At 43.6% G+C, this 14,986-nt stretch overlaps 1 protein-coding gene across 1 annotated transcript in view; it reads left to right on the forward strand.

Moving 5' to 3' along the window:
- Window positions 1–14,986, forward strand: part of PHF2 (PHD finger protein 2) — a gene marked incomplete at its 3' end in the record, with an annotated part of 34,876 nt that extends 19,890 nt beyond the window's left edge. Inside the window, 4 exon segments of the mRNA XM_036739644.1 lie at window positions 536–650; window positions 9,112–9,272; window positions 11,493–11,634; window positions 14,912–14,986. Of these exon segments, the coding sequence (XP_036595539.1) occupies window positions 536–650; window positions 9,112–9,272; window positions 11,493–11,634; window positions 14,912–14,986 (493 nt within the window).

Genomic DNA, 14,986 nt, shown 5'->3' on the forward strand with positions numbered 1-14,986 from the left:
GTGTAGGACTCTGGACTCCATGGTCCTGAGTTTCCTCATCTGTAAAATGTTGGAATTTGACTAGATTTGAGGTGTCAGACACCCAGATTTTTGGCCCAGCAACACTTCCAAGTGCAGCCAGAACTAGATTAAAATGTAATTGGGAAATAGTTAACAAGATAAATAAAAATAGAGCATAGATAATGTTAGTATGTGGTTTCTTAAATCAGTAGAGGGCCCTGCAAGGATCCTTCTATATGGTTTAGTAACCCCTGTTTCTGTTTTGAGTTTGACACCAATGGGCTAGATGGTCTTTGAGACCCTCTCTGGCTCTAAATTTGTGGTTCTCTCTTCATTGCTTACCACGAATGTTGGAGCAGCTGCATACATCTTCTGGGGAGCCAGGAGGCTGGAAGGTGGGGCACACAGAGGGTTTGGGGAACCAGGGGTTACTTCTTGGGTGTGTTGCTGGGGGTTTTGGATTGCCCTCCTAGGGGTTGCGGTAGTAGCCTCTGTCATCCTCCTCATTACTCACCCTATTTCCTCTCTTTTCCAGTGAAAAAAAAAAGAAATTGGCATAAACATGACACAGGGCAGACAACAGATGTCAAACCTGTCCAGAATGGGAGTCAAGTGTTCATCAAAGAGCTGAGGAGCCGAACCTTCCCCAGGTGGGTATGTGGGCCAATGAGGGCAGGTGGCTATGGGACCATGGCTCTCATTGTAGAAAGACTCTGGATTGGGGGTCTGGGGAACATAGCTCTCAGCTCTTCTGAAGTGAGAGGATCATGGGGGACCAGGGGCAGTTAGCCATTGGGACACTAGGCAGTGAAGTCTTCTAGTGGAGTTTGTGAGTTTGGTGGCATCCAGATTAGATAGCTAAAATAAATTTCATAGCTTCCAGTTTCCTCCTTTGTAGGATGAGACAGTAAGGACTAGATGAAGTGTGTGGTAGAGTGGTTAGGTCACTGGACTTGTACTCAGAAAGACTTGGGTTCAAATCCTTCAGAAGCTTAGTAGCTGTGTCACCTTGGACAAGTCATTCACCCTTCTCTCTGTGCCTCAGTGTCCTCAATTGTAAAATGAAGTGGTTGGACTTGAAGGCCTCTGAGATCTCTTCCAGCTCTAAATTCTATGGTCCTATGATCTCTAAAGTCTTTTCCAGTTTTAAATCTTATGAAGCTACAGTCCTGTGCTTAAAATGTGCAGGTCTAGTTATCTGCCTATAAACAGGTCAGTTTAAAGAACAGTTAATTCCATCGCCACTGGAGCTGTGTGACCTTGGGTAAATCATTTAATCTCTTTGGGCCTGGATTGCCTAAGAAGTGGGGCAGATCTTTGCTTTCCAGAAGGAAGGGAGCCAAGCAGGGTGCCGTCTTGAGATCCCTTTTATTGATGGATCTATGGTTCTGTGATCCAGAAAACTCAGCCGCCTCTGATAGGAAAATGGGAATCTGGATGTCTGTAGAGGGGGATGGAGATGGGTGGGCTTGTGAAAAAAGGCTAAATGTGGGAAAGGCAAAGAGCTATTTCTGTGAAGGATATTAACTGCATTTAAGCCCCATATGAAGGCTCCCTCTCTCTACGTGCCACCTCTCCCCCCCCGCCCCCCACATGGAAAACATTTTCTGATCGAAGCTGCCAAATCAGGATTGCTTCCTAGCAGTGGGAAGTTAGCCCCTATATATCCCCTCAGAATTGGGGGAACAAGGATATCCCTTTTCTGTGTAGCTTGAAAGAGTTGGATGGGAAATGGGTTGGAGGTTTAGGGAGGGCCTAGGCTCACCCTGGAAGACCATGAGAGGCAATCGAATCATGAGTAAATAAAGCTGATAAGACAGAATTATATCTTCCTCTTCATGCTGGCCCTGGCCTGAATGCTTATAAGGCAGCAACCCTGGGCACCTTTCTAGTCGCTGGTTAGCTTTGTTTCAATTTGGTAATGATAACTGAAATTTATATAGCACTTTAAAATTCACAGTGAGCGTAACATACATTATTTCTTTTGAATCTATTCTTAAAAAACACGTTATTTATCTATTTATTTTTGAATCTTACAACAAAACTGTGAGAGGAAAGTACTGTGATATTATGAGCCCCTACTTTACAAATGGGGAAGCTGAGGCCCAGTGAGGTTAAATGACCTGCCCATGGTCAAAAGAAGGACACTGTCTTTTTATTCTCTTAGTCTGTTGTGCTTTAAAGTCTATATTCTTGGGAAGAAGGACCAACATCAGACATTGGGTCCTGGCATTTTCCTAAACCAGGGGCTAAGGAAAACTTAATGCTGCTTGCATATTTTGTCAAATCCAGGTTTTCTTTCCTCCAAGCTTGCTCACTGGTCTTTCCATTGCACCGGCAGGCCTCTCTCATTTCCCTCTGCTCTCTATAGCATGGTGCTCTATCAGTGATGGCTCATCCATCAACTATCATTTCAAAGAGTAAAGGGCACTTGTCTTTTGTGAACCTTCCTGAGCTGACTGTGGGGTCTGAGAGGCTTGGGAAGATGCTGAGAAGTGACGTTGGAGCTACCAGGATGGAGGACAGGAGCTGAGGTCCTGAGGGAATCAACAGGCTTTGGGGGGAACCTGTCTTCTTCTCCTCTTAATTGTTTATGTCTCAGTGCGTATTCTTTTGGGAAAAAGAACTGACAAGAGACAGCTGACTCATTGGGTCCCAGCATCTGCCTGAACCAGAGGTCGAGGAGACTTCAGTCTTGCCAACAATAAGGCTGATCCTCTCCCAGGAGGCCCCAAATGGGACCCGAGAGGCTAATGACAGGTATCAAGGGATATGATCATGGAATCCTAGATCTAGAGCTGGAAGGGACCTTAAAAGTCACGAAGTATAACCACTTCATTTTACAAATGAAGAAACTGAGGCCTATAGGGCTAAAATGACTTGTCCAAAGTCACATAGCTGGTAAGGAACAGAACCAGAATTTGAACTTTGTTCCTCTAACTCTAAATTTGAATTCTTTACCCCTACCTTTTTTAAAAAGAGAAAAGTTTTATTGAGCTTCTTAAAAAAAACAAACCCACCATCAATTCCTATTGCTCTGCCTCCAAGCCACCCAATAGAAGCCTTTCTTGTTAAAATAGTAATAATAGCTAGCATTTATATAACACTTTACATTATTGTGGGCTTATTCTTGTGGTTATGCTGATTTTGCTCTAAATCAGTTCATACAAATCTTCTAAAGTTTCTCTGAATTCTTTCTTCATCATCATTTCCTTTGTTGTAATAATATTCCATTAAGCACTGGCCCTGGAGTCAGGGGGACCTGAGTTCAAATCTGGTCTCAGATACTTAGTAGCTATGTGACCCTGGGCAAGTCACTTAATCCTGATTGCCTGAAAAAAATATTCCATTACATTCAGATATCACAGTTTGTTTAGTCATTCCTCAGTTAATAGGCACTTATTTTCCCTCCAGTTTTTTGCTGTTATAAAAAAGTGTTGCTGTAATTTCTTTGTGTTTGTGGGATCTCAACACCCTTTCCCTGGTGCACTCATACCTCCATATAACCTTACACACTCAGGAGAAAGAGACTCTTTAGCTGTCTCTGAGCTGGGAGGGCCAGGACAGCCTGGGGCCTTGTACAATCCCTGTCCTTTTTTGCAACCTGTGGTCATGTCGTTGTGTTTCAGGCATTTTGCTGGCAGTATGTGTCAATCACACATCTGAACACTTTTCATAGAAAACTTTTTAGTTGCCCATCCGGAGCCAGAGACCATTTTAGCTCTGGGTAGTTATAATTATGGTAGTTCCCTTAATATATGCCATCCTATCAGAATTTTAAAAGGTGCTTGGCTGTTAAAGTGGCTGCCTAGCTGAATGCCTACACGATTCTCCTGTGGTAGTGAGGAGCTTGGCTCTGCTGCCATTGAAAATGGGAACCTGGGAAAGTTGCCCCTAGTGTGGCAGATGCTGGCAGGGAGACCTGAAGTTGGCAGGGTGGGAATACAGCTGCATGGACCACTTGGGCTGCTTAGACCTATTGGTGAAATGACAGGTGATCAGGCATATGAAAGGGACCTTGAACTCATGTAGCTCCACCCCCTCATTATGCAAAGAAGTAAACTTCCCTAGAGAAGGGAAGTGATTTGTCCAAGGTCATTCAACTAATACAAAGCAGATCCAAGACCACAACACAGATATATTGTCTCTGAATCCAGTGCTCTTTCTTTAAAAATAAATTTTCAATTAATAAGCATTTATTTTCTCTCTTTCCTATGTCCCCCATCTCTTTTGGAAAAAAAAAATAAAAAGCCCTTGTAATAAATGTGTATGGCCAAGCAAAATAAATCCTACCTGGACCGTGTCCAAAACTGAAAGTCTCATGCTGTATATTTAGTCCATCTCCTCTCAGGAGGTAGGTACATTCCTCATTGTTGCTCTCTGTAATGGTGTTTGGTCATCACATTGATCAGGACTTTTAAGTCTTTCAGAATGATTTGTTTTCACAATGTGGTTGTTGTAATCAGCATTGTTCTCCTGGTTCTGTTCACTCTATCACCACACATGGTCTTCCTAGGTTTCTCTGCAACCGTCCATTTCATTATTTCTTTGAGCACTTTATTATTCTATTACGTTCATATTCCCCAATTTGTTGGGCACCACTTCCTTTCTCAGTTCTGCCACTACAAACATTTTTGTACATGTGGATCCTTTTCCTTTCCTTGATCTCTTTGGGGTACAGACCTAGTGCCAGTACTGCTAGGCCAAGGGGTATACACAATTTAGTTAACTTTCGGGCATAGTTCAAAATTGCCTTCCAGAATGGCCAGACTGATTCATAACTCTACCAATAGTACATTAGTTTGCCTGTTTTCCCCAAGACCCTCCAACATTGGCCATTTTCCTTCTTTGTCAACTTTTCCAGTCTGACCGGTATGAGATGTTACCTCCAAATTGCTTCAAATGTTCATTTCTCTAATTATTAGTGATCTGAAACATTTTTCTGTATGGCTTAGTGCTATTTTCACTTGCACAATTGCAGGATTATTAGTGATTCACCACTGCCCCTACAGGAGTTGACCCATGGAGGGAGCAATGGTTCTGTCCCTGACTCCTCGTCTCATCAGGAACATGAGGTGTTTAAAGCCTCTGTATATCTTGGAAGGTGGGGAAACTTCAGCTCTCTTCTTTCCTTGGTCTTTCACATTGCCCGCACTTCTGACTGCATGAGTGTTTCCTTTGATTCTAGTCACCAAAGAGAATTTCAGCCTTCTTCTATCTCCCTATGTGGCATGAGGGATGGTTAACTGAGATGCTTCCTTTAGCTCTCAGGGGCTCCTACCCTCTGGCTTCCAAAACTACCTGGGGTGGCAAGGATGTGACACCATGAGTCTGGACCAACTTTAATTTTAGTCCCTTTCCCATCTTTGACTAGCAAGGTGGCCTTGGTCACATGGCTTAAACTGCACCAGGCCTCAGTTTCCTCCCATGTAAAATGAGGCTATAGTATCACCTCTCCTGCCTGTCTCAGTCCCGTTTTATCCCCCTTGAGTGTGTAAACTTCTTGAGAACATACTTTGTATTCCCAGAGCCTCGCACCATGCCCAGCGTATGATAGGCACTTAATGAATGATTATGGATTGGTTGATTGACCTTACCAGGGATGCTCTGGTGATTAAATAAGATAATTGATGGCAAAGTGCTTTGCACCCTGGGAAGCACCATGCAAAGGGATGAGACTTTAGTTCTATTCAAGCAGCCTTTCCAATGCACCCTTCAGTGTCAATAACATATCTCAGTGCCACACTTTGCTCAGTGGAAAAACAGCAATAACATGACCCCCAGGGTCCATAATCTAGTTTCTTTTTCTCTTTGTTCATTCAGTAACTGACCATTCTTTTCTTTTTTTTGGAGGAAGGAAGGCAGGGCAATTAGGATCAAGTGACTTGCCCAAGGTCACACAGCTAGTAAGTGTGTCAAGTGTATGAGGCTGGATTTGAACTCAGGTCCTCCTGACTCCAGGGCTGGTGCTCTTCGGTAACTGACCATTGATGATGGCTATGATTTCTTTCTCAACTTTTTACCTCACCTTCTCTCTTCAGTTCAGCCTTTATGGGGAGCAAATTGGTTGTGGAAAGATTTGGAGTCAGAAGACCTGGGCTTCACTCCCTGGTGCTGCTGCTTGTGACATGTATGACCTTTAGCAAGTCCCTTAACCTCTGTGGGCCTCAGATCCTCATTTGTAAAATGAAGGCATTGGACTAGATCAAGGGTTCTTCACCTTCTTTCTTGTTATGTAGCCCTTGGTCAAGTCTAGTGAAATCTATTCTCAGAATAATATTTTTAAATGCAAAACCCAAAATACATAATATTATGAAGGAAACCTATCATCCTGAAGTATCATTATCAAAATATTAAAATTTTCAAGTTAAGGGGTGCCAGGTTAAGAACCCCTTGACTAAGTTCCCCTTCCACTCTAATTCCTGTGGATCCTCCTCTGACTTTTTAGGGGGAAGGGGTAAAGGAAACAAGCATTTATTAAACACCTGTTATTTTCCAGGCATGGCTAAGTACTCTACAAATATTATATCATTTGATATAGGGAGGCTCTGCCAGTGTTGGGAAGTGGTCAGGCAACATAACCCTTTCCTGGCTCTCTTCTCTTGCCAAGCCAACTCATCCTGAGGGGAACCTCCAAATCCCTTCCTCTGATCTCTTTCCCCAGCAGGGAAAATGTTAGAGATGGATCTGTTCCCAGGTTCCAAGCCAAAAGGCAATGTCCTGTCCCCGCTTCCACTCAATCAGCCCAATAAGAATCAGTGTCTTATAATGGAGAGAGGAAGGGAGACAGTCCAAGGTCCTTCGTTCACATCCCAATATCTCCCCTACCCTGCGCCCCCCCCCCCCCCACTTACTACATATGGGACCTTGGCAAGGCATGTAAATCTTTTTGGGCTTCACAGTTCCTCATCCAGAAAAAGGGGAAAGGGAGGTTGGACTAGATCACATTAACATTCCTACCAAATATAAATCTATGATCCCAGGAACTATGGTGGGCTGATTGCCAGGTTATTGGTGGGTTTGTGGGAAGTTACTGCAATGACCCATTGCTCTCCATTTAGAGGATGTGTGGAATGAACACTGGTTCTGGTGCCAAGCCTTGAGCTCTGATCTTACCTCTGATGCTTCTTCCCCTTGTGACCTTCACAGGTCACTTTTTCTCCTCTTCCTCCTCCTCTTCCTCTTCCTCCCTCTCCTCCTTCTCTCCCTCCTTTTCTTCTTCCCTTCTCCCCTTCTCTTCCTCCTCCTCCCCCACCTTCCCTTCTGGCTTAGAGCTGGGAACATCTGTACTTCTAGGGAGATGGTGTCCTCCACTGGCTCTCTGTAGTTTGGGGAATGCACAGTAGAGGGCAGGAGAGGATTAGTCACCACTGGACAAATCTGGTCCCTACGAACTAGCGCTGGGGTTCTCAGGAGTCCTGTCAAAGCTGAGGTGGAGAGCAGTAAGTCCCTGCTGGGTTCACCTGCTTTGTTCAGTGCCTAGAACCTGGAGCCAAGCAGGGGAGCCCTGAACCTTCCTGTTTGTACTTATTCCATCTGTTTCAGAAGCTGCTGCTGGGGTCCAGGGGCCAGGGAGGGTATTTCTCATGGTGAGAAATCGTGGCTGATGCAAGGGGAAGGTGTTTTCTGAGTAACAGTGCTCTAGAACTGCTGACCACCCTCATTTGCCTAGTAACTCAGTGTCTTAGAGCAGGAAGGAACCATGGGAGTCATCAAGCTTTGGACAGCCAGTGGGAAGAAGCTGGAATTGGAAGCGAAGTGACTTAGATTTAAATTCTGCTTCTTACTAGTTTTGTGGCCCTGGGCAAGTCACCGAATCCCTCTGGTCTTAGCATTCTCACCAGGTTGGGGGGGAAGGCAGCAAGATGGAGGTTGGGGTTCTTAACCTGGGTTCTAGGACTTTAAAAAATTGTTTATAGCTATATTTCTATGTAATTGGTTATCTCTGTAACCTTGTATCTTTTATTTTATTCAATTACTAACATGATTCAGATGAGTCTATAGATTCCACCTGAGTGGCTAAGAGGGCCATGACACACAAAAGGTTAAGAACCTCTGGTTGTGGGAGAAGGATGTCTGGGTTAGCAGCTGAAGGATAGGAATCTTAGTCTCAGCCCTGCCACTGTTCCCTGTATGGCCTTGGCTGAGTCATGTAATGATGATAATAATGTTCATGATAATAGACAGTGATGGTGATAATAGCTAGTGTTTATATAACTCTTTAAGATTTGCAAATTAAACAAAAGGTTTGATCATCACATCAACCCTATAAAATAGATGATATTTTTTATTCCCATTTATAGATGAAGAGACTGAGATTTCCATAGACAGAGGTTAAGTGACTTGCTCAGGGCCACACAGCTAGGAAGTGTCTGAAGCATGATTTGAACTCAGGTTTTCCTGGCTCCATGTCCTGATGCTCCTTCAACTCTACCACTTAGCTGTCCTAAACCTCTTTGGGCCTCAGTCCTCATTGGTACAGTGAGAAAGCTGGAGGAGATGATGTCTGAGGTCCCTTTTGCTCTAAATACTTTACATGCAGCTTTATTCTCTTATGAATCACAAGTGACTTGTGCTGGGTCTCACTGCTAATCAGTGGCAGAGACATCAGTACGCATATTTGTGGGAAATCATGGGACCTAACCATTGTGATACATTAACAGAGGAGTTCTCTGCTGCTGAGGAAGCCCCCAAACACTATGAGCTCTGAATTATACAGCCAAGTCCTCAGGAAATGATGTGTGGTGGTGATATGGAGTCAGGAGATCTGAGTTTGCATCTTGACTCTTAATACTTACTGTGTAATATTGAGCCATTTGCTTAACTTTTCTGAGTCTGTTTCCTCACAAGTAAAGTAGGAATGACAGTAGTTAACACTACTAGCCTGAGAATGCTGCATACACATACACATACACATATTTTCTCCTCAGGAATTCCAGAGGCTTGGTTCTCACCATTTGTGCCAACCTCTGCAGCCAAAGACAGTCTTTGGTCTCCTGTACCATTTGGAAAGTCTCAATCAGGGAGGGACTGGCTGCTTATGTTGGGACATTTGGGAATGAGTGGGCGTGTCTTCTGTAGTAAGCCTCATGTTTCCCTCCTCCATTGCAGTGCGGATGATGTTGTCATCAAAGTGCCCGGCAGCCAGCTGACCCTGGACTACCTGGAGGACCGTGGCTTCACAGAGCCCATCCTGGTCCCCAAGAAGGACGGCTTAGGGCTGGCTGTCCCAGCCCCGACGTTTTATGTTAGTGACGTTGAAAACTATGTGGGTACGTACTGCGTTCATTGGTCCCGGAAGGCTCCTGCTTGGGAGCTGCAGCCCTGGGGAGAGCCAGGCCCTCCTTCTCCCTCCCACCCCACGCTTGTGTCCTGTTTGATTTGCAAAGATCCACATGTTTGACATAGGGTGGGATATGTCCGACCTTTTACTCAGCATCACCTAGGCTCTGGGTAGGAGAAGTGCTTTGTTGTACTGGATAGATAGATAGCTGGCCTCCAAGGCGGGAAGATCTGCGTTCAAGTCCTGCCCCTGCCGCATACTTGTGGGTATGGGTGAGCTGCTTGACCTCTCAGTGATCTGTGTAACTCTGTAAGACTATGCATTCCAGAGAAGATAGTGACCTGCTTTGGTAGAGAGAGGGTCTTCATCATGGAATTCCCCAAAACAGTGAGTTCAAAGATTCAGTCCCTAGTCCTATGCTCCAGGTAGCATACTAGCCTCTGAAGACCAGACAAAAGCCAAATAGTCCTAGTCCTCAGTGAGCTTGCATTCTACTCCGGTGTCATGGTTTGGGTATAAATATCGTGAATGTAATATAAGTATACACGGTATATAAAATATTAGTAATACACAATGTATCAAAAAGTAAGTGTAAAGTGATTTTGAGAGATGAAGAGGACTAATAACTGGGGGAAGAGGATTGTATCAGAAAATATCTTCTGTAGGAGATTGTACTTGAGCTGAGTCTCAAAGGGAACTAGGGATTTCAAGCCCTGGAGGTGAAGAGGGAGAGCATTCCAGGTATGGGGAATGGAGAAGTGTGGAGGTGGGGAATGGAATGTTGTATATGGGGAAGAGCAAGTAGGCAAGTATGGTGACAACATAGAATGAATGAAAGGGAGGATTGAGAAATCAGCTAGAGGAAAGGGTAGAGATAGATTGTAGCTTTCACTTTTGAAAAAGATTTTTTTTTCACTTAAGATGTAATTCATCCTTATAAGTTATCCTGAGACATTTAAAATTTGATTCAATTTGACAAACTTCCTTTTACATATAACAGTTTTTTATTATGAATTTATTAATAAACAAAAAACATGAATATTTTAACATACATTGAACAGGAAAAGAGGATTGTATATAAAACTGTGAATTTTTATTACATATAATTTTTAAATGACAATTTATTACAATGGTAAAAAATTGTCCTGCTTGTTTTTGTTCTATATGAATTTCCTTATGTTTTCTTCTATGTTTTTTTCAATGTATTTTTAATATGTTTCAGGTTTTCAGTGATGAAAGATGTTTTCAATGCTATGCCTCCCTCCCTTCCTGTTTCCCTCCCTCCTTCTCTTTCTCTCTTCCTTCCTTTCTCCTTTCCTTCCTTTCTCCCTCCCTTCCTCCCTCCCTCCCTTCTTTCCTTCCTTCCTCTCTCATTCCCTTTCCTCTCCCAAGCAATTCCACACAACTTTTCAGCAACATAATTACTGTATAAAGTGGCATGTACTCATATTTCTCTAGTTCTCCAATTTGTCCATTTTGCAATGCTCTTATTCATAGGTCCTAGGCCCAGCGTAACTTCTTGACTCAAAGCACAAAGCTTTTGCTTTCTCAGGAGGTGAAAATTGGAAGCACCCAGAAGTTGAGGGGAGCTAGTTCACCTGGGATGGAATGTGCCTTTCCACTATTGCTTGTACCAAGCAGGTGTCTGAAACTCTTAGAGCTCTGCTATCCTTGTAGTCCCCTAAGCCCTCTCAGGACCTGTCTGGGCCCCTGATCCCTAGTGTGAGAAACACTTAAAAGAATAAACAAACAATAGAAAAAGGTGAGAGTCATTTGAAAGCCTATTTCCAGTGTAAAAGTCTGTCTCAGCTCATCTCTTCTATGTAGTCAGTGAATCCTGCAGATGGGTGGTGTCAGACTCAAATAGACATGGGGGTGGGGGCAGCGCTAATCTGTACATTAGGGTCCCTGCCAGCTGCATATTGACTTAGTTTTAAAATGTAATACATTCTATCAGACAGTCTTGTCTTGTTGTTTCTCCTTCTAATGTCTGTCTGTATTGTGCATGTGTCGGCCCCACGTTTGTCTGTTACTTGTTGGCAGCCACACCCCATCTAAAGCAGCAGCCTGATGACCAGAATCGGGTAGGTTGTAGAGTACATTTTTCTTCAGATCTAAGTTGGACTAGATGACCTCATCCATCGGTCTCATCCCCCCTGACTTCAGAGATGTGGGGCTCATCAGTCTCTTGCTTGAATTCATTCCTCAGGCCCAGAGAGGAGTGTGGATGTGACCGATGTCACCAAACAGAAAGACTGCAAGATGAAACTGAAGGAGTTTGTGGATTACTACTATAGCACCAATCGGAAACGAGTCCTCAATGTCACTAACCTGGAGTTTTCTGACACCAGGTGAGCCAGCCTTGCCCAGAGAGCCTTTGTGGAGATACAGGAACCATCTCTGTCCCCTTTGCAGACCACAGCTCCCTCTGTTAATGAGTGGCTGATTGACACTGGATTTCAGAAAATCGTTTCCCCAGTGCTTGGAAGTGGCTTAATTTCTTGTTCTTCCCTGTTACCACAAACACCTGAGGCATCTTGAGTGAGATGAGAGACAGCTGATGTAGAAGATGGAGTGCTGAACTGAGTCAGGAAGAGCTGCCTGGGTTTAGGTCCCATTTTAGACACTTAACTAGCTGTGTGACCTAGAACAAGACCATTAACCTCTTTGATCCTCCATTCTTTTTCTGTAAAATGAAATGTTGGAGTAGATGACCTTTAAATTGTTTTCCAGCTCAATCTATGATCCTGTGATCTCAGTGGTCTAGAAAATTTGTCCCTCTCTTTTCATGCCTTTTCCTACGCAGTCAGAGACAGGCTATGAAGGAAAGCCAGCAGGTGCCTGTGAATGCTTGCTTGGTGCTAGGAACAGGGGAGGGAAGTTCCAAAAAGGCCCATTTTGGCTTGACCTATGGAAAAACTTTCTAAGATTTAGATCTGCCCCAGGTGGTAATGCGTTCCCTCGTCGTAGACCTTCAAACAGAGACTGGATGACTTGTCTTTGACAAGAATGTTTTAGAAGCAATTCCTGTTTGGGTACTAGTTGGATGATAAGATCTCAGATGTTCCTTCCACTTTGGTGATTAATTATTGAATGGGAACCTTCAGATTCTGAGGGCTGCCTCAGGTTTGGAATAGTAGCCATGCTAGACAGACTTGTTATTTTGATTTTGTGTTATGGGCTGCTCAGTAAGTCACAGAGAGATGGGTGTGACAGTCTCTGTTTCCTCCTTCTGATAAAGAATGGCAAAATTAGAAAGTTGCCCAGACACCACTCTATAACCTCCTCTTGTCATTCCATTGTATTATTGTAGCCCAGAAAGTTTCCCGGGACCCATGCTTCCCTCATCTACCTAGAATTTCCTGCTGTGCCATCAGGCTGGTGCCCCACTGGAAGTTGTCTGTGCTAGAGACCTCTTATCCTCTCCCATAGCAGAAGCTGCCCTTTATTAGAAAGATTCTAACAAACTAATTTATACTAAGGTACCCATGAATGATAACAACTTAATATGCTATCTGTTCCAAGAGAATTGGCATCTCAGCTAGATTCAAGTGATTAGAGTGACCCAGAAGGCAGAACTAAATTGAATTGGTAGAAGCTAGAGAGACAGATTGCTTTAAATCAAGGCTTCTTAACCCAAAGTCCGTGTCTGTTGATAGATTTCGTGGAGATCCATCAACTTGGATGGTAAAACAAATTATATCTTTATTTCAATGTAATTGTTTCTTTTGTGATCCTATACATTTTATTTTTTTGCATTTAGAAATGTTATTCTGAAGGTACATGATCCCCAAACAGTTAAGAATACTTGGTTTAAGCTGAAAGGGAGCTATGGTGTGATTCCAGGTTTGGCTTCAATTTCGATGTTACACAATGCAAATATCTGCAAAACACAACCAACCTATCAACAATTAATTATAAATAATATAAGCACATATCAATAATATGAGCACACCCACTGTGCGCTCAGTCCTGTGGGTAAGACAAGAGCAGCAGAGGGTGAGAGGCAACATGATATTTAGGAGACAGGAGACTGGGGTTGACATTAGTCAGTGTGTGACCTTGGCCTCTCTCTGGCCTTTCTCCTTTTTAAAATAAGCCTGTGGGTGGGCAGGTAGATGGCAAAGTGGATACAGTACCAGCTGTGGAGTCAGGAGGACCTGAGTTCAAATCTCGCCTCAGGTAAGTTCTAGCTGTGTGACCCTGGGTAAGTCACTTAACCCTGATTGCCTCCAAAATAAAAGAGAAAGAAAGGAAGGAAGGAAGGAAGGAAGAAAAGCCACTGAGAGTAGACCTTCCATGCTCCATGTCCTATTTACTATCTTTGGGAGTTTGTTCTTTCGTTGGGGAAATCAGACTTAACCTGTGTGAACCACCTGCAATACAGGTCTAGGGGAAACACTACCTATGTGTAAGCTAGGTGTGCCAGCAGATTGAGAAAGAGACAGTTCTCTGAACGGAGTATGGATTCAGTCAGAGCATCTGGGTTTTAAGTCTAATTACATAAATCTTTGGCAAAGTCTCTCAATTCTCTGGAGTAATCTACCCGTTACTGGAGAGGAAGGTCCTAGGGAAATCGCCTCAGTAGACGTCATATGTCTGCAGCTCGGTTAGCATAGAAAAAAGGCAACGTGTTGGACGTGTTCTTTCCAGAAAGAAAAGGGAATCCAATCTGGGGGGGTGTAAGCTGGTCAGAGGGTAATGGTAGCTGACTCCACTTTTTCTTCACAGGCATTACTTCTAGCTTGGCTTAGCTTTCACCTCTCGCTGGTGTGGGCTGGGTTTCTCATCAAGTGTTCAGTGATTAGAAATCTTTTCAGAGAGGAATTTCAGTTTCCATTTTTTTTTTTTTGCAGAGGCAGCAGTAGAACAAAATCTTTATTTCCTGGGCTAGGTGGGGTTGTCCTGGATGGGATGCAATATTAGGTACCTTCTCTGAGATATCTAGTGTCTTGCCCAAGACAGTGAAGTCTGAACTGAATCAAAGTTTCCATTCTTTCTTGCTCATATTTTAATCAAGAGATAGACTAACCAGATCTGACGTGAAGCAGAAACAACAGGGTAGAGCTGGGAGCTTGAAGAACAGATGCTGTCGTTTAAAAGACACCGAAAATGCCCCATGTTGTGTGTGGGGGAAAAACAACAATTTTTCTCTTCAGTGCTACAGTGGTCAAAACAAAACACATATTTAGGCCAAGATGGAAACTGTTGCCTTTCAATGCTCCAAGAGAACAGACTCCTTGGGGAAAGACGCTCCCCCCGTAATGGGAATAGCTCACAGTAAATAGCACTTCATGGTTGGCAGAACCTTTTATACGTACATTATTGAAGCCCTGTGAGGAACTTGTTCATAGGTTCATTTTCCAGATGAACTCTAACCCTTAGAGGGGATGTGACTTGCCCCGGGTCACACAGCTGGGTCATGTCCAAGGCAGGATTCTTTACCCAGATCTTCCTGACTCTAAAGCCTGATGCTCTTGCTGATATGTCAAACTTACCTTATTAACAAGACAATAGCCTCCCTGTGAATAAGCTTTCCAGGGTCCTCCTCTTCCTCCTCCTCCTCCCTCATGTTTGCCATATCTTTTTTTTTTAAGCTGAATCATCTTTTCATTCTTTTGCCTTCAGAATGTCCAGCTTTGTAGAACCTCCGGAGATTGTGAAAAAGCTATCCTGGGTAGAGAACTATTGGCCCGATGATGC

The sequence above is a fragment of the Trichosurus vulpecula genome, chromosome 9, assembly GCF_011100635.1.
Source record: "Trichosurus vulpecula isolate mTriVul1 chromosome 9, mTriVul1.pri, whole genome shotgun sequence".
NCBI lineage: Eukaryota > Metazoa > Chordata > Mammalia > Diprotodontia > Phalangeridae > Trichosurus > Trichosurus vulpecula.